The sequence below is a fragment of the Drosophila teissieri genome, chromosome 2L (assembly GCF_016746235.2).
Source record: "Drosophila teissieri strain GT53w chromosome 2L, Prin_Dtei_1.1, whole genome shotgun sequence".
Classification (NCBI taxonomy): Eukaryota; Metazoa; Arthropoda; class Insecta; order Diptera; family Drosophilidae; genus Drosophila; species Drosophila teissieri.
The window spans coordinates 7,562,334-7,586,935 of NC_053029.1; the positions used below are offsets into that span (position 1 = coordinate 7,562,334).

Here is a 24,602-nt window from a genome sequence, read left to right on the forward strand (position 1 = left end):
TTTCTAATTCTAATTTATGTGCCATACAGTAATTTAATAGATAATTCACGCTAATAATTTTAATTCCTTCATTGAGCCAAACTGTTAAGTCGGAATGTTAATGGTATGTTAATGGGGACAATCTGGAACTGGAACTGGTTCCGGTACACACAGCTGGCTTGCACTACCATCGCTAATTCGCATAAAATATAAAAACATTCCCAGGAAACACAGAAGTAGTAATAGTAAGAAATGATTATATATGGCGTCTACATAGTTAGTAAATCGGGTGGCCTTATTTTCAACCTGGACAACAATGTGCCGCGCATCGAGCACGAGAAGACCTTCACATACCCACTGGACTTGGTGCTGGACTACGATTCCAAGAAGGTGTCGGTGTCGTTCAACAGAAAGGATGGAATAAATGGTGGGTGTGTCTGGGAATTCTAGAAATAAATCCCGCTCACTATATGCTTACAAACAGTTGGCCATGTCCTGGTGGCAGTCAACGGTATGCCTGTGAATGGAGTCACCCTGGATGATGGACGCGATGTGAGGACAACGCTGGAGGCACCGGAGAACTATCCCATTAACCTGAAGTTCAGCCGACCAAAGATGACCACCAACGAGAAAATCTTCCTGGCCAGCATGTTCTACCCGCTGTTCGCCATCGCCAGCCAACTGAGCCCCGAGCCCAAGAGTTCCGGCATCGAGCTTCTGGAGGCGGACACCTTCACGCTGCACTGCTTCCAAACGCTGACCGGGATCAAGTTCATTATAATCTCGGAAACGGGTCTCAATGGCGTCGATCTGCTGCTGCGAAAGGTGTACGAGCTGTACTCGGACTACGTTCTCAAGAACCCCTTCTACTCCCTGGAGATGCCCATCCGATGCGAGCTCTTCGACAACAAGCTCCAAGAGCTCCTCGCCCAGGTCGAGAAAACGGGCATTAGCAATATCGATAAATAAACGTTAGTTAGACTTTGTAAATTGTTAATGATTTGTCCTCTGCTAGGAGCAGGGTTATGTTCAAAGTGGGAACTAGGATATATTTCTCTGCAGTTTACTTGTGCGAAGTTTTATTTGCGAATTACAGTTGTCTGAGCGGCTTCAAAAATTGGTATAACTTCTTGTAAAAGCATTATTGGTAGGAAAATCAGTTTTAGTAGTTGTTGCTGAAAATGGAAAGACATTCATATTTTCATAAAAACATATTACTAGTAAAAATGCCAGAGTTAAACGATTTACATTCATATTCTCCACTGTTTATTTTGTTTTTGTTTTTATTCATTCAGCCATCTTAGAAATAGTTTGTATATTATACATATTCATATAAAAATAGTTCTTTGTTTAAAACTAAATATATATTACACTTTCAGCGCATAATCTAGACAACACCCTAACCTAAAACAATATATTGCATGGCCTATATGAATGTTTTGTGATCCACGCACAAGTATAAGATAACCAAATAACCAACAAACTCAGTACATGCTAAATGGTGTATATATAGTATAATTGTATATAATAAACTTCTTGAGCGAAATATGACTCCAAAAATAAATTGCAACTGCGTTAAACATTTAAAAATTAAGCAACAATTTCCAAAATACCTACTTAGGGACTAATAAAAAGTATCAAAATGGTTCAAGGCATAACAATTAAGTAAGTTCTTCATTTCAATTTCATCTCTATATAGCACTTGGTAGGGAGTACAGCAAGAGAGGGCCTGTATGTGTGTGGGTTGTGTGCTTAAAGGGTGTCCTATTGCAAACTGCATATTGCACCGTTCGTTATTCTTCTAGTAACCAGTCTCTGGCTCCTGTTTAAGTGTCATGCGACAGGGTTCTGAAATAGTACACAAAATCTGTTATTTCTCTTAAATACAGGAATTTTTATTATCCCTACTCACCCATTCCATAACCAGCGGGGGCTGTTAGTAGCTCGGGAACCCGGATCTTCAGTGGAGTCCGTCGCAGCAGCTCCTCGGCGCTGCTGCCCTCGCTCCGGTTGTACTCGTTGAGCGTAATGTCGGCAGGATTGCGCAGACCCAATCCGCCACCCCCGCTGGACACTTCCGCCGGCGAGGCGACCGCTCTTTGGTAGGGATGCATCCTCTGGGGACTGTGCTGTGTTGGCAGCGGTCCGGACCGATTGCCATTGTAGTGCTTGACGGGCATGTCCAAATATGAGCTCTCCTGTTGTTGCTGGTGCGTCGCATGCTGCTGATGCTGATGTTGTGACTTGGGGCTGTTGAGCGGTGGAGAGATCGCGGCTGGAGCAACGGATGCGGGTGCAGAGGAGGAGGACGAGACGGCTGCTGCGGCTGCCGCTGCAGTACTGGCCGCGTAAGCACGGAAGGAATCATCCCCGCTATTTGCTTCGATAAGTGCCTGGATGTGCTGCACCTCTAGGTCTAAACTATGCGTGCCAGGACCTCCAGACGCGGCCAGCGAGTCCAGAGAGGAGTTAACCTGACTACCGCCCTCCATGTTGCCTGTGTGGGTAGGACTCTGGTAGTCATTTGACTGATTGGGCGGCGATAGCGGCAGAGGATTGTCGGCCAACTCTCCTGTTAACATACGCAAAAACATTAAGTCAATTAATTGTTCCAAACATGTATGTGAACTATTTAAGAACTCACCTCCCAGCAACATCTCCTGCAGCAATGAATCAATGTGGGCGACTCCAAAGATCTTGGCAAACTGGATCTGCTCGATCATCTGCCAGGTGATAGACTGCAGAACCGGCAGGATGAGCAGGATCTCGCCAAAGCGACCGCGCGACTCGTATTGCCGATCCGATATGTAGTCCTCGAGATTATTGAGTATCTGATGCCGAAGCGATTTGATGCGATGCGGTTCATTAAGACCCTTGGCGTCTAAAGAGATTTGAAGAACAGATTATTAAAAGATCACTTTTGTAACTATATCGAATAACTCACTAGGATCAAAGAAGACTAGGGCCTTGATGCAAGCGAATTCGGTATCATCGATGCCCACATCCTTCATGACCGTCACCAGTTCATCGATGATGCGGGCGCCGATCCGCGAGATGTCCAAATTTGGTGACACAAGAGGATCTGCAGCGAAAATTGTATCAAAGATTATAAAACTTTCATATATAGGTTTCAAAAGTATCAAAAACATTACCTGGACAGTGTCTAGTGATCACACAGTTGTTGCTCAGCAGGAGAACATCCTTCAAGTGCATCGATCGACGCGATAGGCCGAGGAGCAGATGCTCGCCAGCATGGGCGCGTAGCAGGGCCACCTGGTCATCCAGCTGCAGCTCGTTGAAGGCCGGAATCTGTTTGGCCCACTCCACCAGGGTCAGCAGCTGCTGCTTCATCGACTCGCAGACGTCGTTGATGCTGGCGAACTGCTTGTTGGAGAGGTCCTCGTTTATGTTTGTCTCCATGGCAGCGCCTGCCTTCGACTGGCGCGACTCATTCTCTGCCTTGACCAGGGAGATCACAGACAGCCCGTTTCCCGGATCCGGGTCGTCATTGGAGGTCCTTCGGCAACTGATTCGATCCCGCTCATTCTGCACCGCCTCTTTCTTCATGCCCGCCTTGAAGCACTTCCTCAGGCGGCAGTAGCGGCACTGGTTCCGCTTGTCCTTGTCCACAACGCAGTTGCGCGAAAATCTGCCAAGAAAAGTTGAAGTTGAGTAAGCGTATAGATAGTCGTATATATTATAATTATATTCTATGGTGATTAAGGTAAAGCTAGAATTTTTGCAATACTAAAGGTAATATCTCATTTAAAGTAATGGCCACATAAACGGCTATATAAAACATTATTTACGTTCTTGTCAGTATATTATTGCAGTTTAACATCGATAAGTCGGCGTTAGTGATGTTTATTGCAAACTGCATAGCTCAATTCATTTTACAAATGATTTCTAACTGCCTTTTTTGAATAATTGGCAATTTGTCATGAGCAAAAACGTCTCCCTGACGTTTTTATACATCATATGTATGTATGCGTACCTGCAAGTGTACTGATGGTTTTTCCGGACACTCCTCCTAAAGAATCCTTTGCAGCCGTCGCAGCTGGAGGCCCCGTAGTGTTTCCCCGTCGCCCGATCTCCGCAAATGGCGCAGACCGTCGGAGATTGCTGTTGTTGCTGCTGCTGCTGCAATTGCTGCTGGCTGCTGCTGGCCCCACTTCCGCTTCCGCTCAGGTTGTTGTTGGGCGAGAACATGCTGTTGTTGTTGTTGCTGCCACTGCTGGCACTTCCGCCTCCTGCGCTACCCGCATTTCCGTTTCCGTTGCAGAGCGCAAAGTTCTCGCTGCTCTGGTTGCTACTGTTGCTCAGCCCCAGCCCACCGCCATTGGGGCTGAGGGCGTGGCCGATCGGACTGTGGGGCTGCGATGCAGCCGGATAGCCAGAGGTCAGAGCATCCGCGTGCATTAGGTGGCTTTCCGATTCTGCAACAAAAAACAGATACAATTGTGATCAGCTAAAGTTTATCATAAGATTCAATATAGTCAAAAGGCAAGTTAAACTAGTTCAATATATTATATAGTTTAATAATATATTCTATATATTCTAAGTTATCTTCAAATGTAGATAGCTTCGTTCCAAAAGTGTCCCGTCATGCTGAGCTCTACAGTTTTGTAGCCCATGCGCTGGGCGTACGCACAGTTTTAGAAGTTGTTAATGCCTACGCAAATTCCTCGCTACGGTTTTGCAGCAACTGGATATGCCATTTTTAATCCACTGACAATCTTTGCAATCAAAGAGCAATTAAAAACATACACAGTCAGAAATTTCAGCACAGTACGATGAACACATTCCTTTTCATAGAGAGGGAATTTATTTATTTATTATATATAACACGAGAGAAAGACAAAATGAGGTGGATAAAAAATGAAGTCTATGCTAAATAATATATTCATTTTACTTTATACCTAAGACCTTAAAAATCATAGCAATATTAATTAGTTAAAGGTAAATTCTGTTCGTTGTTCTTTTATTTCGACCGCAGATGTACTGCGTACGATACACATGGGTCATTAAGTTGTGGTTTTGTACAAACTAGCGAAAAATCTCGCAATAGCAACAAACACAAATTGCACAAATAACAAAAATAATAGCAACAATAAAATCAACAACAACTGACCGTCACTGGATGCAGTGCGGCTGGCGCTGCTGTCGCGCCTGCGTCGACGTCGCCCCGCCCCCACCTCCTCTGCCGCAGGCGCTGCCACTGCCACCCGCTCACCGCCCACTTTGCCACGCAACAGAATGTTGCCAACGGCGACGCGATCGCGACTAGAAATCTTAACTCTACCGGACTTGCGCACCATTTTAATGCAACTGATTAATGAAAAAACACACGACTCGAAATTTTTCAGTCGCGTATCGTATGTTGTGTCTTGGCACCTCTCCTGCTCTCTCTGCGCCGCCGCACAGTGGTCTAATTTCAGAAAATTCTAAGTAAATAAATGTTTCTCTCTTTGCTATATGATATGCAAAAAAATGGCCATTTCTACTGCATTTAAATGTTTATATCTTTACAATCTTGTAAATATTATATTATATATATATATATACATATATATATTCTTAGGGATTCGGAAGTGCGATAACATCACTATTTGACCACGTTACTACGCATTCGGAAATTTCTAAATTTACCTTTGAAAGCTCGAGTTCCCACCGTGCATTTTGAGTGTGTGCGTTAATCGACGCTTAAATCAATTCAACTGTGTTTGCATATCTCGACCCCTCTCTTTCTGCCCCGGAGAGGGAGCGAGAGCCCAAAACCAGACTTGGGGCTCTCACCAATACAAAGGCACGCAGCCGCAGAGATAGAAATTCATTTACTGGACAGAAGCAGAGGCAAAAGCAACAGCAACAACATGAACAACAACCATAACGACAACGACAGCGGCCAAACGAATAAACAAATAAATAAATAAAATGTGTAGAAAAAAAGCCGGCTTTAATTTGGTCCGAGTTATGAGGGATTGTTTGCGTGTGTGAGAAAATCATTTGTGGATACGGAGAAAGAGAGAAACTAGAAATACTAGTAAAACGGAGAAGAGGAATAGATGGAAAATAGTAGTTACTTTTAATAAACAACAATACAAGTGCTCGTACAGTGGATGGCAATCATAACAAATACTTGTTTAATTAAATAATAAGAGTTAAATATAAGAAGTTACTATTTTTAGATTTTTTTTTAATATTCATGAAATAAAAAACGAGATGTTTAATCATGAATGCGAACATGAAATTTTACTGTATAATAATAATGAATATATTTTCACTTTTCTATCTCTAGATATAATAAAAAGAACTTTGATAACATTCTGTCCTCGCATAAAATATTCTTTCAATAAACATTTTAATAGCTCTATAAATACTGCGATTATCTCAAAGCGATCACAGTGGGTGGTCCCCAGAGATTTTCCACTATTTGTCTTATTAGTTTTCATATACCGGGAATTCTCTGAGAGTTAATTGATTGGCAAACATTTACAATTTTAATAGACTTTTCATGATTGCACTCCAAACAGCAAATTAGCCCGTTTGTTTACGGATTCTCAGACAGTTAATCACGGCACCACCCGATATATTGTACACCTGAAATATATATCCTCACCGCTTGAAAATCCAACGCGAAATAAGAGCAGTGGCTTCCAAGAGAAGTATAAGTAAGAAATACAACTGCCAAAAGTTCTTATATCTCTTTTTATGGGTGTGCATTTGTTGTTGTTTTATTACCCTTAATGTTGTTGTTTTACCAGCTCGAGAGAAATAAGCAAAACATACACTGAAACAGCCACGGATAAAAAAGGTAAATACAAAACCATAATACTCGTTTGCTAACATTTCGCGCATAAAACTTTCTCGCCCCACACTCGCCATCCCTTTCGCCCACAGCCGTCGTCTCGCTCGCACACTCCACTGGTGGGGTAAACAGGCCCCGGTGTAAGTTTTATATTTTTAGCCAACTCATCGTTAGAGTTCACTTTTTTCGACCGCGTCATCGTTAGTATCGCAAAAAATGTTGATGCCCCACACTGAAGTGGGCAAATCGTAATCTGAGATTAGAAAATATCGGATTCTTGATTCGCCAAATATTATTATTTGGAGGCTTTCCGATGGTACAAGTATTCCGCAAATAGTTTATGATGCGTTGATAAATCGAAACAGCCGAAAACAGCAATCAAAAGTGTATATGTACATATGTATGTACAGGATTTCACGTTTCCCGATAAGATGGCACAAACAAACAAATGAAGCCACCTGATAATCATATAAAAGCAAAGCAGCACTTTTATCTATTAATACTCTAATGCGTTCGCTTAAAATTTATTTAATTAACATGCCGAACACAATACTTCAATACTCGTAACAGACGGACGACGAGCCCCCAAAAAGTATAAATAAATAGATCTGGAGAGCGCTTCCAAAATAAGAGAACCAAGTATTCGCGCCACGACGATAATTTTTGCATTGACTCTCTGTCTCTCGGCAATATGTAATATGTATTTATTCTTAAAATAATAGACAATGGTCGAATATCTGCTAGAGTATATGACTATTGGAATATTTATTTATTCGAGTTTCTTGTTTGGATTTATTGGCCTACAATGTTACGCAGGCATGTGGCCGTTCTATATATTATATATATTCATATTCATGGGATTCGTCTGCCAAAAACAAGTTGGGTGGGAACTTTGCTCGAACTACGCAAAATTTCTATTTCTATTTATTTTTGGCCACAATGTTCTTGTTTACCAAGCAAACATATAGGATCTTTTTAAAAAATCGTTATATCTTTATATAAGCTTGAGCGAAGGAAGCGTAAAGATACTTAAAAATTGCTACCACTTTTAGGAAACGCTTGTCCGTTAATTGAATTTAATTCCTTTTTTATTAAACAATGCATTGACAGACGTGTTCACACTTATTTCCGGAGGCGGTTGTATGAATAAGAACCTTTGCATTGCATTAGTCAGCCATTAGTCAGAAAAACAATGAAATTTGATAACAAGCAAACAGTTAACGAGATTGTGAATTGTAAATGGAGTATAAATATTCAGTGTGCCGGCAACGCATAAACTCAATGGAAGAACCAAGCAACCGATTTTGTTCTTCATAAACCTTTATTGTTGAATTTCATGGTTCCTACAATTCAGAGAGCCACATGGAAGGGCTTTATCTGAAACGTTTTAGGCTGTTTTTGTAAATTACAGCTTTGGTTTTTTAGATGGTAAAAATTAATGGGTACCATTTAAATGACGAAATTGTAGGCTCGACTTGATTAGGATTATATAGTATAAAGACTGAGGTAAAAATAGCCGTGATAATAGCTCATTATTTTTCTAAAATGATTTGGGCTGTGCTCGCTTCAGGGAAGCTCTTGATCACGCTCACACGCACAGATACACAGATTATTGAATACATACGATCGAGGAGGGCAATTTAGCAAAGACCTTAATTATTGTTTTGTTTCAACGGCGGCAATGCGAACGACTACCATTAGCCCACATAAATGTGTAATTTTGAAACCCCATCTAACCCCATCTGGGCGCACACACATTTATAGCCCCCAATCGAGCACTATACATATGTACATACATATGTACATACTTTATTGAATATATAGACTCTTATCGGCGTCGCAGCTCTGCGGCAGAGACTCAATAACGTGCCTAATGGCAGCGAGGCTCCCAACCGCCGCTGATAGCACACACGGCGTATGATCAATTTAAAATCGGCGAGCTAAATGAAAACACTGCAAATCGAAATTGGAAACCGATTCCGAATCCGAATACGAAACAATAGCTGCACACAACACACGGTGTCCACATGCGACAAGAGCAATTAGCAGAAATTGAAAATAAATCGAGGGCAGGGGGAGAAAATTAAAAATGAATCAGCGAGATATCAGTGGGGCTCTTGGTGATATTCCTAGTCTTAAACGAGTATGCTTGCATGCGCTGTAAATGTAATGAAAACGCATAGAGGAGTACGTGAGTCAAAAGAAATTCTAGTTAAATGCAATGACATAGCAAAAATACACTTTATTTTCATGTATTCAGTACCCATTGATTGCTTGTTTTCATTTTAATATATGATATGCTTGCACACTTTTTTTAGGTACGTAAGAAATTGGTAAGATGGTTTTCCATAAAACATTTTATCATCAACAGAAGCCCTGAATTTAAGACACCTTTTCACTTGTGTCATATTTAGAATAAGTGATTCTGGACTGTTTTTAGGTTAGATCGTTTAAATTTAAATGGCGTGTCAGAGATCAAAGCCAATAATAAATATGCGTAAGACGGTCGCCGCAAAGCACTGTCTAATTGCCAGGTAGAAATCTCGCTGGGGAAGCAAACGTCTAGGGAGGGTACATATATAATATTATCAGTAAGCTGCGCAGCTGCATGCACCCTCCCACGATCTGAGCTCATGACAACGCCCCTAAATGATGCAACTTTGAAGGTTGTCTGTTCCGTCCCTTTGGTGCGACTATAATCAACGGGGTTCCGAAAGTGACTTGAACTAGCAAGATTTTAGTAGCACTCGTTGTTCCGTGGAAATAAATCAAGTCTGGTGGAATTGTCTTTGGCTACTACTGTTATTTCAGCTAATGATTTTGACCCAACCACGGAGAGGTTATGTTTAATATTCGCAAAGTGCATTTAAATCCCGTGCTATACAAACAACATACCATAGATATTGGACGGGCATTACCAGAAAGCCGAAAACCCAACTTGAGCATTGCATCACGATGGGGAAAACAGGGGGGAAAATTTAGAGTTTGGATGGAGCAAACACTTGTAGGTGGAAATATCTGTGAAATCACCGAAAGTTGAGCTCATCTCCAGGAATTTACGTGGTGATCTTTATAGGATCCCATTCGCACCCAATTGTGAACTTTGGAAACGATTCCTTTGCCATTAACTGGAGATGATCTCCCCACGGATGTTTACCCTGGACATTAGGAATATTCAACTGGCCATTGTTTGTGAGAAAACTATGAAGTCTGTTAAGTACAAATATTGTAAAAACTGTGACAATCCCACACGGCGAAAAATTAAATACTTTTCATGAATTGTTGTGAATTAGACGAAGTTTTAATCTGACATTTTCATTTAAATAATGTATTGGTTTCCTAATGATATTGCTTTTTATGACTTTCTCTTAAGAACATCCAGTGTTTGCTTTGCCATTCCTATTTGTTTATTGGTTTTTAAGTGGATTATATGAAATTGGAAAACCCTCTTGCGGTTGCAAAATAGTTTGGTAATGTTTGCCTGGCAAATATAGGTAGTGTCAACACATTGTGCCTTTTCCAGCTAACCGATTGCGATCATTGGCTTAAGTTGGGCTAGGTTAGGTTGTTTATTAAGAAACCAACGAGAAGCATTAATGATCGTATTCAGGCAACTTTTCAGATTTCCCCTCGTTGGTCTGATCCAATTAAAGGCGACGGCGTCTCGTAAGATTCAACTTTTTATTGGCATTATCATTATCTTTATGACTAATAATTGCGCTCATATTGTCTATAATTAAAATACTAAAAACGTCTCAATTAAATTGTTATTAACAAAAAGCCAAAGCTGCAAGCAGCAAGCAGCGAGCAGCACTCGGACCAATCAAATGGCAAGCCGACAGCTAAAACTATTGTATCCGAGTATTTGTATCTCTAGAGATACTGATGCTGAAAGTAAAACTTCTCGCCTGGTACTTAGAATCGAGTCAAGTGTAATTTCCATTAACTATGTTTGTTATGGTCGCCGTGTCCGTCTGGCCTCTTAATTGGGCGCTAACGTGTTTCAGATACATTTGTATCTCCAAATAGCAAACAGCCGAGCGCAATTAAAGCAATCCTCGCCTTGAACCGCGTATCATGACATTTAGAACTTGACTGCGCCAAGCGCTCGTTTAGCTCACCCAAAGCCCGGCTCTGAATTACTCGTCTTGGAATTGATTTTCCTAATCTTTTCTATTCTTTGCTCATCCACTACGGATAGTCGCCCTTATTCAGATGCAAAATGCACCAGAGCTTAGGCGTTCTATTATACCTATTATACCTATTAGCATATAAACAATGTGTATTTACTCTTTTTTTTGTGAAAATCTAACTGCAAGTCACGGTGAGTAGAGCAGTGACTGAAAGCGTGTGAAAGCAGTGATTAAAAATCCCCAAAATAACGTTTTTATTACCACTTCACCAAATGGGAGCATCAGCATGATTCAACACAAATTTAGTATATCCTAACCTATCCTCTTTCTATTTATTTGCGGTGAAATTAAATTCGGTTAATTAGGGTGAAACCCAATTTGTTGCGAAAAATCACGTTTCCGGGTTTATCACAGACGCCATCACTGTGATCTATCTAGTTTTCCTGTACATTAGGATAAAACCACTTTTATTTGATAGCCCTACTAACTTGCATGAACTACTAAAACGTGCATGGATACATTACTTTGCCTGATTCTTTGGCATAATCTTGAAAGTTCTTTTAAAAAAACACATACTTATTGCTTAAACTTATTGCAGGACTAAATGTATTCCTCAAGCGAACAGATTTTAGGACAGCAAACTTTCGACTTTGAACATATCTGGTTTTCGTTTTTGGCATTTAAAGTGTTCCAAGTGTTAGGGACACTCAATCAGTCTTGATTTCCCAGCTTTTTGACAATACCTAACGATAACAGCGAACTTCTGTAGATGTAAATCTCGAATGGCCTTTTCTTATACATAGCGATATGCATATAGTACGGCTAGTATTTCCGGTTAATTGACTGCCATCCGAGAACTAGTGATTAGTTCAATAAGGTAGCTGAATAATTGTAAGAAATTAAGTACGAATCGAACACGTAGTTGTAGTTGAAGTTGATTTTCTTATGACTGTGGAGAGGTTGCCAAGTGCTCATCGCCCTTGATGACTAAGGATCGAGGGGGCTACTTATATCAGCAATAAATGTATCAATAATGTGAATGTTTTCAAATTCACCGAATGGCAAATGATAATTAACCCAACCAGTCGTGTGCAGAAAAGCATAGGAACAAATTTTTATTCGGCTGACTGATTTTAGATTTATTCTATCTTTAGCTTAATAATCACATCACATTTTATTCGCCTGCAGCCGCGCGCACCAACAATGAAGTAAACAAAAACATATATTTTAATGTTTTTAATCGCAAATTAAGGCATCCATTATAATCGTATAAAACTGTTCTAAGCAAAGCAAAAAATTAATCGTTTTGGCAGAATTTAATGTTCGAGTATTTGAGCACCATTGATGGCAAATTATGGCTAGTATGAGGGAAAAACAGCTACGCTCAGCTAAACAGCATTTAAATATCATTTAATTTCTGTCTATTTCATTTAAAGAATCGGCTTTAAGTATTAACAACGCAACCTGGCTAATTGTACACTGCCGTTGGCTGTTTGTGGCTTTCTCTGTTTCTTGGCTCTTGATGAAATCTTATCGCCTTGGATGCACACGGGCAGAGAATCATAATCGCTGATAAGCATTGCAATAAAGTTGTTTTTATGGTTCGGCTATGTGTGATAATGGGCACTGTGTGCCACGATTAATCCCCTACCCCCCGTGAATGTCTTGCACACGGTGTTATCAGTAATCTGCGGCCAGATATAGTCAGAGATAAAACCCATATCGGGATCGGGAGTGGGGCAACGAATTACAGTGCAATTGTTTGTTTAGCCCCACAAATCGCGAATCGATGAACACATAATGAGGAGAGATCTACATGAATTGTATCGCCTGATTTTGGCTGTGAATTATTTGCGATGTTGTCATGGACGCAATTAAGTGTATCTTATCAGAGGCGTTGGGCTGTGGGAACGAAACACATTGCAGGGATGGTCAGTCTAGACCTTTAGATACCCATCAAAGCTAGTAGTAGTAGTAGTTACTAAGCTGTAACCTTAAATTTCAGTGTATAAACTTTCTTTCCGCTTGGAAGATCCCATTTATTCCAGACAAAGGTGTTATCATGTTAAGTTTTGCAAAAGGCTTTGTCAGCATGACTCGGTTAAATTTGAGATTGCGGGGGATTCCTGCTGATTCCTTTTGAAACCTGATATTGTTACCAATGTATGCTGATTATTACCAAAACTACGTATTCTTAGTTTGCCACCAAGAAGGCCTTACCCCCATTGGTTTAAGATAAGATCTGCTTAATCTATAAAGTATTTCATTGCAGAACAAAGTTATTTATTGGGATGAAGAAATCTGGAGTAGGTTGCAAAATTAGCCATTCTCATTTCTACTTAACATTTAAAATATGCTTTATTTGAGACGAGCTATTGATAAGTATGTTTCAGTCTAAAAGTGTGCTATGCAATATGATCAGAAACCTGTTCGAGGTTAAAGCGAGGTCCTTTTTGATGACTTTTTGTGCATTTAAAAAGTTAGTCACAGTTGGCGCGCTTTCTATTCACATTTCCCACTCACCCATAATGTGCAGAAGATTTTCTTCCAGAAGAAATGCATCGTCGTAGCTTGAGTTAGTCAGATTCTCCGTTTTCATATTCAGCAAACTGGGCAACATTGAGGCGTACATTTAGATTGCTTTAATCTCTGGCTGATAGTTCGCGTATTGAAATGATGTGTATATATATAGAACCGATCCGGTTGGTAGCAATGAATTCTACAAAGTGTGGGAGACGCGTCCCTAGTTCCTGGTACGCAGTTGATGAAGATCGTAGACAAGTGTAAATATAATATTTGAAAATCCTTCACACTCTTTGGCAAATTGAGTTTTTCACAAACGATTGCTGCTTTTGTCGCTGCTGCCGACTTTGTTGTTATTGTTGGTGAACATTTTTTTTTGTAATTCTCTCGGTTTTTTTGTTTTTTTGCCGATTTTATTTCCAGCCAGCTAAGGTGAGGGGCCAGAGACACACTTAAGTAAAGTTAAATATTTGCACAAATTAAAACCGAAAATAGCTGAAGCGATGAAAGTTAAGGAGCGAGGGAAAACGCCGCACTGCTCAGAAAAACCGAAGCGAACCGAACCGTTGGCAATTGGTTCGATACGATATAGATATGTATATATATTTATGTATATATTATATATATATCTATTTCCATGCGAGCCGCTTAAATAAATAAATAGTGATTGGGGCGGTGGGTAGAATTGTTTAAAATTATCACAGTTATTTTCACGAATCCTTTTCCTATGCCGCACAGGTGCTCGTGCAAAATGTTTCGAGTGGCAAGTTGGATTGTTCAAGCCGGCTTGTGTCTTGTATCTTGTGTTGTGTTGTGTTGAGTTGTGTATTGTTGGTAGAAAGGTAAAAGGGTGTGAGCCTGCGGCGCCTGTATTATTACCGCCTAGTGCAAAACACTGACTAAACCTCAAATAATGTTCTCAACACGTACTAACTGTCTTAATATTATTTGTTGTAGATATAGAAGCCGACGGCCCCGACGAAGCGACTACGAAAGCTCTGGATCGCTCGGCTGGCTCGAAGCTGACCGAGCCCAGCGATCGCACAGAAACTTTAATAAATATAATTCTGGCTATTCTGACTAGGCTGTTGTTGCTGGTGTTGTGGTTGTTGCTGGCACCGTGATTAATAATATTGCAGCGCCGCACTCGTCTTGGCAAAATTGTTAACACTTCAGCTCAGCTCGGCTCGGATCGGATCGGCTCAGTTCGGATCGTATCGTATCGTATCGGATCGCTCGGATCGTTTGGATTGCTTGGATCGGTTTGGATCGGCTTGGATCGCTTTCGATCGCCGCGAATCGGGGGCATGCGCATAAGATCGACGCGCTAGTACCGCCGGTCTTATCAGACTAGATTAAGCGGATTCCACTCACACTCACACACACAAGCACACGCACGGCGCTTCGTATATAATACAAATTGTTTAATGGCACATATAATAAAACCATATCTCTGTGTATTTGTTTTCGGGGCTATGTGTGCTTTTGAGCTTTCATTAAATAAATAGTGTTTATTGCTTATTTTTTTCACAGTTCTGAAGATTACCAAAAGTTGGGCACTCCGAAAAAAAGTCTTGAGTTCCGGTGCCTCTCGAGATACTTGAAAATAACACCTTTGAATAATAGTCAAGCTATAATTATTCAGTTGATAGTAACACTTAATAAAAATATACGATAAAACTCTTTGAATTTCAAATTATTTAATTTTTTAATTTAATTGACTGAAGAGAATTTATTTAAAGGTTGAAATTTAATATTGTTATATATGTTTAATGCACTTTCTTCTTTCCATTGTTTACCTGGAAAGTGACGTAAGGATATGTATAAAACCTGACTTTTACGGATTGCATCTAAAGATTTCACTTGGTGTCTCCTAATCTGATAAAATGGTCATGTTCTTCAAACACTCTTAGGTGGCTTTAGCAACTTAAGAGCTTTCTGGCGTAGGTGAAATGTGTTTCTCTATTATTCTATTTGTAGATCACTTCACTTTCAGCTCGGCAAACAGGCAGTCTGGTATCGCCGTAGTTTCTTATCACAGCCGGAGCTGCAGCCTCGTCGCCTCAGACAGCCGCGGAAAGAGACAGACAGAGATAGAGATACAGATATATTATATAGTGAGGCATTATAGTAGGTCGTTGTTGCTGATTGTATCGGCTTGGCTGAGTCGGTTAGTAAGCGCCTTAGTCTAAGCCGCCCAAGGCACCCACTTCTCCGCCGCTTATCAGTGAAATGCTGAGAAATAAGTCGGAAAATTCCGATTTGGGATAGTGGAAAACCGATGACGGGTGTCTCTTCAAATGATTTGTTTGGCTTTTCGGTTTCTTGGGCCGCAGCGCTGATTGCTGATTGATACTTCTGATTCAATTGAATATAATTCGCTGTCATTCAACACCACCACACCATGCACAATCGCAGTCAGCTGGTCGTCGCCAGCCGTACTTTATACGCCGGAATTTCTGTGACGAAACGGAGCTACACGCCAGCCGCAGTTGCCCACTCACGGTGCACTTTGGATTCGAATGAGGAATCCATTCCTCATTCCGTTGGGCTTGCGGAAACTTGATATGATTATGATTCGGCGATTCTGGTGGCAACAAAGGGATTGAGTTGGCTTATTGCTGTTTGCAGCGAATTTCAATTGAATGTAAATGGGTGAGATACAAAGAAGAGATCCAAGCCAATAGCTGTGTCCGACTTCTTCAGATAGCACAACAACATATTTAGCTACATTTTGGTCTTTCTTTTAAATAGATTGGGTTTCTTCGTTACGGGGGGTTTTAAAACGAACCTTATACTTATACTTATTTCTTGTTGTGCCCTATTTAACTTGAAGTAAACTTATTTCCATATGTAAAAGTTATTCTCACCAAGAGAACCGACTCTGTCGTCCCTCTCTTTCTGCGGCACTGATGCAAAACATCATCTGGATGATCCCTCGAATGGGGGAAATGGGGTTGAGCGATTGCATTAAGTGCAATTACAAAATATGTTTACCAGCACCCATCTGTAATCTGTGTGACTGAGTGTGGGTAGAACGGGCGACCGGGCGATCAGGACATGACGCATATGTTTTGGTTTGAATGCAGCGACCAGCTTATTCGATCCAATCCAATCCCATCCGATCTGAGTAGTGAATCACAGCAGCAGAAAACAAGTGTTGTCCCCACATCGTGGATCGTGGATCGTGGAGACGAATTCGAAGCCAGCAACTCCGGCTTGCTCCGGTTGCTATCTGAGAGATACGTTTCCGGGGGTGTGGTGGTGATGAAAATAATGCATGTAGCCGGAGAAAAACCGCAGTAAGAGTGGAAAACAACGGGCGCAGAGATAGAATTGAAATAAAATGCATGTCATGTTCGTGCTGATGGCTGTCGCTTTTCCCGGCCACATGTGGCGACCCTTGCTGGCGTGCAATTTCCAGGGAATTATGAAAATTAGCCAAGCCGAAGGCAAGCTGCCATTTCATTTCTTCGCTCGATCTTCAGCTGGTGCCACGTTAAGTGAGTTTTGTGCGAGACTTATTATTTTATTTGCATACATTTTTATAGAGACAACACACCGAAGAACGAGCCATGGGACACACATGTGATTTGCATGTGCGGTTCGTCATCGCCTTCATGACGATCACCATCACCACCATCATCATCATCATCACGATCACTCGCCGTCGCCTGACAGGCACATATGTATGTATGTATGTATGAATGAATGCAATGATGACGATCGCAATAATGACGATTGTGGTAGGTTTTCATAATGTTTGACTGCAATTTACTATTTACACTTCATTTAGCGGCGACAACTTTAAGTGAAATGTGTCCACATGGGCTGAGTGGTTCGCTCGCTTTCCCGTATCTGTGAGATACTCGCCGCGGCGATTCTCCTGCGTGAAACAATAAGATATAATAGGCATCGCAATTGAATAAAGCTGCCCGCAGCTCCAACTAATTGGAGAATTAGCTCAAGTGTGAGGATAGTCCGGCCAAGTGGGTTGTGTAAGGAGCGAGCCTCGAGAATGGGTTCACTGCAACTACTACTAAAAGCAGATGATACTCGACTCGGAAAGCTTTTCCCCAATCGCCATTAAGTAATGCGACTTTAGTTTGAAAGATTCAGTACCTAGCCTACCTAGTCAGCAGTTAATGTTAAATTGAAAGAAGTAGTCAGGTACTAACATATATTACAAAATATGTAAACACAACACTGATTAAAGTTATATAATTTTAATGCATTTTTAAAGGTTACCATCAATTGTTTCCATCCCATCTTGACCACTTTTGCATTGACCACCATTAATCTTATGTGTTTCATATATGAAACTGGCTTATCTGGCGGTCACTCTCAGTTTTTATTATCCCATACATGTATGTGTATATATATTAATGCCGAACGATTGCGAAACGCCTCTAGACCTCAAGCAAAGTGACATATTTGTTTACTTTATATCGCAAGTGACGCAAGGCACTTCTTGCATTATCTACCATGGAAATTAATGAATGTCTAAAGCGGATATCATATAGGAAGGCACAGAAATACAGACCTATGTGGGTTACTTCGTTAGTTCCGTCTGCCAATGCCAATGCGACTATTCCATCTTAGATAGCGGAAAACAGTATTCTTAATTATGCCGCTTGACCCAAAACCAAAAGAACCATAACAGAAATAAAATAAACCTCAATGGATCGCAGAACGACGAAGATTTGCGAAGGCGAATACAAATCAATGGAGTTCGCGTCTGGGCGATAACCTCCATATCATATCAGCCGGGTGGGAAGACTCTCCTCGTTTTATATGGCATATATATGGTATATGTATATATATGTATGTATATATATATGTAAGGATGAAAGCCCGGGCCTGTGAACCTCTGTCATGCATAATGCCAGGCAATTACAGGAGGCATAAATAGGTTCGAATTTGCTTTCAACTGCGGGTAAAAAGTAAGGTAAAAACCAGAAAGTAAATGCACATCGACTTAGGTGACACAAGCCCCTTTAAAAAAGGTTGAGCTAAAGCTATAGCTATAGACAGACAGTCGGGCTGATCGTCTCCATAAATATTCAACAACTTGGAGACGTTGCTGGCTGGTTGTAAGCTGGGCATATATGTACATACGAGTATAAGCCACAGTATTTAGTCGCACCGTGTGTTTGCCATTGCGCATACTTAACCCTTTGGGGTTAAGTTAAACATTACGATTACGTTTCACATCGCTTAAATTTGTGCGCGTTTCCTTTGTTTTTCACAGCCCCATTTACTCGCATTCTTGATTTCTCGGTACCCTGTTTCAATTGTAACTTTAATGCCATCATCAGCGGTTGCAACAGGCGGCACAGTGCCAGCAAATTTTCCTAATCAATAAACAAATTATAAACATTTATAATGATTGCAGGCTTATCGTTTGAACAGCGTTCTTATCAAGGCCATGGCGCTCTATTTATAATACCACCACCACATTTCTACCAGAATCGGACACGATTTGCCACCACACGTGGCACGTGTGCAATGTCTTGTCCGGTTTTTTGCCTTACCTTTTACTTTATAAATTATCATTCAATTTATAAGCAATAAAACTAGCCACAAGCCATTAATGAAAATATTTTTAAGTCGCATTAGCATGACATAAAATAGTATATTGAGTTAGCTTTTGTGTGACATCTGTGCATCGTCATATAATATGTATATGTTTGATTTAGAGACAGGTTCTTATAGAAATACCATTAGATCTAGCTACTATAATTGCACACTTACCAGGGTCGTGCAACTCCTGCTCCAGTTTCTCCACCTTCTTCACCTTCATCAGCTGCTGGCCATCCGTGACACTCAGATCCTGCGGATGCTTCATCGTATACTGGTTACTGTTTATTTACAAGTCGGTCGTGGAGATCCAATCACATAGTCATAAAGCAATGCCCGGCAACTGTAAGTGGAAAAGGCAATCGATAAGCTGTCGTATATCAATCTACTACTGGCTAAGCACCCAGAAGGCTTGTCGAACACATTAAATTTTTAATGATGGCCCGCTAATCGAGGGAAGTATCGCCTGTAAATCTACAAAAGTGTATATACAATATATGGGCTATTTGTCGTTTGTGCACACAATGTAGGTGTCAACTCGAGTGGCCGACAACCAAACGCTTCGCATTACATGGCCCCCATCGGATATTTTTGGTGGGGAGGAGACATTTGTTTAACGATCCCATATCACCAATATGCCAGACACACCTGTACTAGGGATAGCGCTTATAGGTTTTTCTATAAAGCAAAGCTATGTACACTCCCCCTTCGAATATCACAACTGTCCCAAAGGTAACACGTAAACCTCAAAAAATACCCAAAATCATAATCTTCAATGCTTTATTGACTAGCAGATAAAAAACAACCATTCCCGCAAAAAAGGTAAAAGTGAAAATGGTAAAAAAAAAGAAGGGAATTGACTGTTTGCCGATAACGCCGAAACAGAATTTCTGATTATCAGGCATTTATTGTTTCTCCTGCCCATTTACCATTATGCGAATGTGTTTTTCTCCCCCGACTTTTTGCGATTCTCGCTCGAGTGCCAGAAAGGCCGATAAGCCCCATGGGCTCCACGGGTTCTAGCTCTATCACACAGGGTCCCCCTGTATCTCTCTTTGATTTCTCTCTCTTATCACTTATCGTGGGGCTGCTGACGCAGACCCCCTCGTCTGCATTGTCAATTCGTGACCTTTGAACCCTTGTGACTGTCGCGAGGCGCCAAAAACAACACAAACAGAAATGTTTAATAAGTTTCTAAACTTCCGGGGAAAAAACTGATATACTTTGTCTATAAAATCATACAGTCTTAGCACAGGTCGCAAACTTAGTTGATCTAACTTATACTTTATAAATGTACTTCACATCGCATCTGGTGTTCTTGGAATTAGACTTCATTTTCAGATCACACAACTGACGACCAGAATCACTCACAAAGCTCTCGTTTGCAGTTCAAATCGATTGTGTGAAGTATTTTATTCGAAACACCCATTTTTGGAAATTTCAAGACCAAAGACAAAATTGAAAAATGTGTTCACGCGATGCGGCGTCAAATCAATTGATCGACTACAAGAACAATGACTCCGAGGTGCAAAGGGAGATTACGACATCCAGTGGAATTCCAGTTGGCGTCAAGGATGCCATACAGACGGTGGGACCGAGGGGTCCTGCTTTGCTGCAGGACTTTCAGTTTCTCGACGAGATGATGCACTTCGACACGGAGCGGATTCCCGAAAGGGTGGCCTACGCCAAGGGAGCCGGGGCCTTTGGGTATTTCGAGTGTACCCATGACATTTCCAAGTTCTGTGCGGCCGCCATATTCGATAAGGTTAGAAAACGAACTGCCATCGCCATGAGATTCTCGGTGGCCAGCGGGGAACAGGGTTCTGCGGATACGATACGTGAACAGCGTGGATTTGCCGTCAAATTCTACACCGACGACGGCATCTGGGACATTGTGGGTTGCAACATGCCCGTGCACTATGTGCGGGATCCCATGTTGTTTCCCAGCCTGGTCCATGCCCAAAAGCGCAATCCGCAGACGCACCTGAAGGATCCGGACATGTTCTGGGACTTCATGACCCTGCGTCCGGAAACCCTTCATGCCCTGCTCATGTACTTCAGCGATCGGGGAACCCCCGATGGCTATCGCCACCTGCACGGATACGGAGTGCACACCTACCGCATGATCAATGCCAGTGGGGAAACGCAGTACGTTCGGTTCCACTTCAAGACGGACCAGGGCATCAAGAACCTGGACGCGCGACGATGCGAGGAGCTGATGTCCCACGATCCGGACTATGCCATCAGGGATCTGTACAACTCGATCAAGAAGGGCAACTATCCCAGCTGGTCCATGTACATTCAGGTAGGAATCATATATCTATGAGCATGCTGATCCCGGTATGCCTTATCGTATAAATACGCTCTGTATATAGATTTTCTATACCAAGCATTTGTTTGTTCTGGTATACTAAGGCTTTCTTCATGTATAACCACTAGGTGATGCTCAACGAGGAGGCGAAGAAGTGCCGTTTCAATCCGTTCGATGTGACCAAGGTATGGCCCCAGAAGGACTTCCCCCTGCTGCCAGTTGGCAAGCTCGTCCTCGACCGCAATCCCACCAACTATTTCACGGAGGTGGAGCAGCTGGCCTTCAGTCCGGCCCACATGGTGCCGGGCATTGAGCCATCGCCGGATAAGATGCTCCAGGGTCGTCTCTTCGCCTACGGCGATTCGCAGCGCCATCGCTTGGGCGTGAACTACATGCAGATACCGGTGAATTGTCCGTACCGCGTGAATGTCCGCAACTTCCAGCGGGATGGTGCCATGACAGTGACTGACAACCAGAACGGCGCACCCAACTACTTCCCCAATTCCTTCTGCGGACCGAAGGAGAGTCCGCGGGCTTTGGGCCTGCAGACGTGCTGTCCCCTGAGCGGCGATGTCTATCGATTCATGAGCGGCGACACCGAGGATAATTTCAGCCAGGTCACCGACTTTTGGACCTACACCCTGGACAACTGCGGCCGGAAGCGGCTAGTTCGCAACTTGTCCGAGCATCTGACCGAAGCCAGCCAGTTCCTCCAGGAGCGGGCAGTGAAACTGTTTACCATGGTGCACTCCGATTTCGGGAGACTGATGACGGAGGCCCTCAACACGGCCAGAATTTCCAAGTTCTAGGATGTATTTCCACACTTGAGTAGACTGTGGGCTTTTGCACTGCTTGGCGTACTTTGTAAATTATTGTTACACAAATTTGTTTTTGGATCTGGTCTAACTTTTAAAATGTGTCCCAACTGAAGTAAATGAGAAATTTTAAATTAATCTGTATTTGAGTTTGAAACTTGGAATCTTTGTTGGCTTAATATATACACTTGCTGTAGAGTTCTACTTAGTTGATGTACATTGTTGCTGGCCTAAAATATTTGAGGAAACATTGAAATAGTCTAAAAGTGTTTTTCCGCGTCAATTATTTAGCATACTTTCAGGAGTTGACCTTGAGTACTGGCAAATGATCGTCGCTAATCTGCTTACCCAACGGATCTGCTGGCTGTGATTATCCAACCCGGATGATAATGCCCTTTCGGAGACCTCTCCCCATCACAACCCATCGAGATCTGTCATTAGCTAGCCGCTCTGTTTACATGCTGCACACGTGTCTGGGCGTTCTGCGTTTGATTCAATTCGCCGGAGTACAGTGCGATTCGTCATTAAAGGGCTTCATTTGAATATTGTGTTTATTCAACCTCAAAATGTGCTGTTGGTCATTAAATTACTGCATAATATATATTTTACACATTAGTGATTCTTTTTAAGACTGTAAACTGTTTGCTTTAGAGATCGTAAATTCTATTATTCTACTAAATTTCGATACTTTTCTAGAAGATAAATATTAGGGCTATCAAATCATTTTAATATGCTTACTTTGTTATGTTTATAATGCAAGCTTGCAATAAATTCAGCACTTGCTGAATTAGGAGCCTATGTATAATATCAAACTTTGTATATTATGTGCATGCTGATATCAAATCCCACCCAATGAAATTGTTTATAATTTTTCAGTTAACTTGTGAGCTCATACACTTGATCATTATGCAATGTCAACACAGCTTAGGGGCCCCACCATCATTACGATTTTGTAACGCACTGTATATTAAACCGAAAAGCTTGTCCAACTCAAATGCTCGGCAAATAGTCGTAGCAAATGTTGGCAACCGGTTGAGTTAAGCGACTTGAAGGCAGTAACTAAGAACTTAATAAACTTACTTTAAGCTCAATGGCCAGACAATGTTCTAACTATCTTTGTTGTTGCTGTTGTTGTTTCAGCTGCAGGGCTTTTATCAGCGACTGCTGCTGCTGTTGTTTCTGTTGTTGCGTTTTCGAGTTGTTATTGTTGAGTTGACTGCATGAATGAAAGCGAATAGGGAGAAAAAAGGCAGACACACACTTGTTGATTTCTTTATGCGATTTTGTGGCTCGTTATAATTAACGTTTCTCCGTATTATTTTGTTGCGTATTTTTATTTTTTTCTATTTTTGTTTTCGTTTTGGCACCGCGACACGCTTCTCCGTTTTTTTGGGAGAGATTTCGTTGTTTGGCTTTTGATTTTTTACTATTATTGCACTTGTTGCCGCCGCTGTGAAATTCATCTCGGGCGTTTATTTTAATGAGTGACTCTTTGCAGGGCAGTTGTATAACTGGCACACCGCATATATTCATTTATATCAATCAAAGCGGAATATACAGCTTATAAACATTGTCTTTGTTTTTGCCTTTTGCAGTTGTTTCTTCCAACGTCACTGGAATTCAACTACGGCTTCTGCGTTCCGTTACAAAGCGCTCACTTATCACTCTCTCTTTCTCTCTATCTCTTTCATGCCACCCACTCTCTCCGCTCTCTGCCATACACACGCACACTAGAACATGGCTGTTACGTAGTTGTTTTTGCCAAACAAATATTCCGTTCACTTTATAAGTTTAATATGCATTAATTGCATAAATGTGGCGTTTCTTGTAGGGGGGAGTGGGCGGGGAATGTGCTCGACTTGCAAACTGCAGTTGATTGAACCCGCTCTCTCACGCACACACTCACACACCCACGTTCAAATTGTAGGAGAAGAGAACCCGGCGCACCGATTGACGATTGGCGACTGAAATCAAAATCAAAGTCGCCAAATCGAACGAAAGATACTAAATAGAAATGGAAATGTTACCATCAACGCACAGCACACAACCGTTGCGAAAAGCGGAAAACACGTGAGCAAAACAAGACGCGATAATATCTCATTTTGTTGCTAATATTCTGTTTGACAGAGTTCAAAACGGAGCCACGCGAAAATAGCAACAAAGCGATTTGCGGAGAGTAAAAGTGCAATTGCTGTAGTGTGGGTGTGTGCGTGTGACTTCTATCACGTCAATTTTCAGCGATCGCGGTGGAGGGCTGCCAGACTATGGAAAAAGCATACGGTCTGGTAGCCCTTCGTATAGCTTGCCAAGCTTTTTTTGACACCTCGAAAAGCTAATTACTGCGCGCGCATTTCAAATTCAAAATTGTGTTGTTTAAAATATATGCCCCCTGCTAAAAAAATGTCGTATTTCGTAGTAAAATCCACAAAAAGTATCTCATTATAATTAAGAAA

At 41.5% G+C, this 24,602-nt stretch overlaps 3 protein-coding genes across 5 annotated transcripts; 2 read left to right on the forward strand and 1 right to left on the reverse strand.

The window, feature by feature from the left end:
* Positions 1–148: 148 nt before the first annotated feature.
* On the forward strand, positions 149–1,543 carry LOC122611435 (trafficking protein particle complex subunit 4). The gene is made up of 2 exons (XM_043784505.1): positions 149–406; positions 464–1,543. Exons 1-2 carry the CDS (start codon positions 232–234, stop codon positions 946–948), a joined length of 660 nt encoding a protein of 219 aa, XP_043640440.1. The 5' UTR covers positions 149–231; the 3' UTR covers positions 949–1,543.
* On the reverse strand, positions 1,238–24,300 carry LOC122611432 (transcription factor HNF-4 homolog). 3 transcript variants are annotated; one of them, XM_043784500.1, is made up of 8 exons: positions 23,230–24,300; positions 19,198–19,366; positions 3,974–4,415; positions 3,132–3,628; positions 2,924–3,061; positions 2,624–2,860; positions 1,892–2,551; positions 1,238–1,827 (listed from the first exon to the last, which is right to left on the reverse strand). In XM_043784500.1, exons 2-8 carry the CDS (start codon positions 19,289–19,291, stop codon positions 1,781–1,783), a joined length of 2,115 nt encoding a protein of 704 aa, XP_043640435.1. In that variant the 5' UTR covers positions 19,292–19,366; positions 23,230–24,300; the 3' UTR covers positions 1,238–1,780. The 3 variants fall into 3 exon arrangements, with proteins under 3 accessions (XP_043640435.1, XP_043640434.1, XP_043640436.1); XM_043784499.1 differs by lacking the exons at positions 19,198–19,366; positions 23,230–24,300 and adding an exon at positions 13,444–14,309; XM_043784501.1 differs by lacking the exons at positions 19,198–19,366; positions 23,230–24,300 and adding an exon at positions 5,111–5,309.
* Positions 20,361–22,287, forward strand: LOC122611433 (catalase). The gene is made up of 2 exons (XM_043784503.1): positions 20,361–21,328; positions 21,463–22,287. Exons 1-2 carry the CDS (start codon positions 20,489–20,491, stop codon positions 22,141–22,143), a joined length of 1,521 nt encoding a protein of 506 aa, XP_043640438.1. The 5' UTR covers positions 20,361–20,488; the 3' UTR covers positions 22,144–22,287.
* Positions 24,301–24,602: the final 302 nt, after the last annotated feature.

Coding starts and splice junctions, on each gene's coding strand:
- LOC122611435 (XM_043784505.1), top strand. CDS start 232: ATGATTATATATGGCGTCTACATAGTTAGTAAATCGGGTGGCCTTATT. Junction 407..463: donor CAGAAAGGATGGAATAAATG/GTGGGTGTGTCT, acceptor GCTTACAAACAG/TTGGCCATGTCCTGGTGGCA.
- LOC122611433 (XM_043784503.1), top strand. CDS start 20,489: ATGTGTTCACGCGATGCGGCGTCAAATCAATTGATCGACTACAAGAAC. Junction 21,329..21,462: donor GCTGGTCCATGTACATTCAG/GTAGGAATCATA, acceptor TATAACCACTAG/GTGATGCTCAACGAGGAGGC.
- LOC122611432 (XM_043784501.1), bottom strand. CDS start 5,297: ATGGTGCGCAAGTCCGGTAGAGTTAAGATTTCTAGTCGCGATCGCGTC. Junction 3,629..3,973: donor AACCATCAGTACACTTGCAG/GTACGCATACAT, acceptor TTTTCTTGGCAG/ATTTTCGCGCAACTGCGTTG. Junction 1,828..1,891: donor CCCCGCTGGTTATGGAATGG/GTGAGTAGGGAT, acceptor GTACTATTTCAG/AACCCTGTCGCATGACACTT.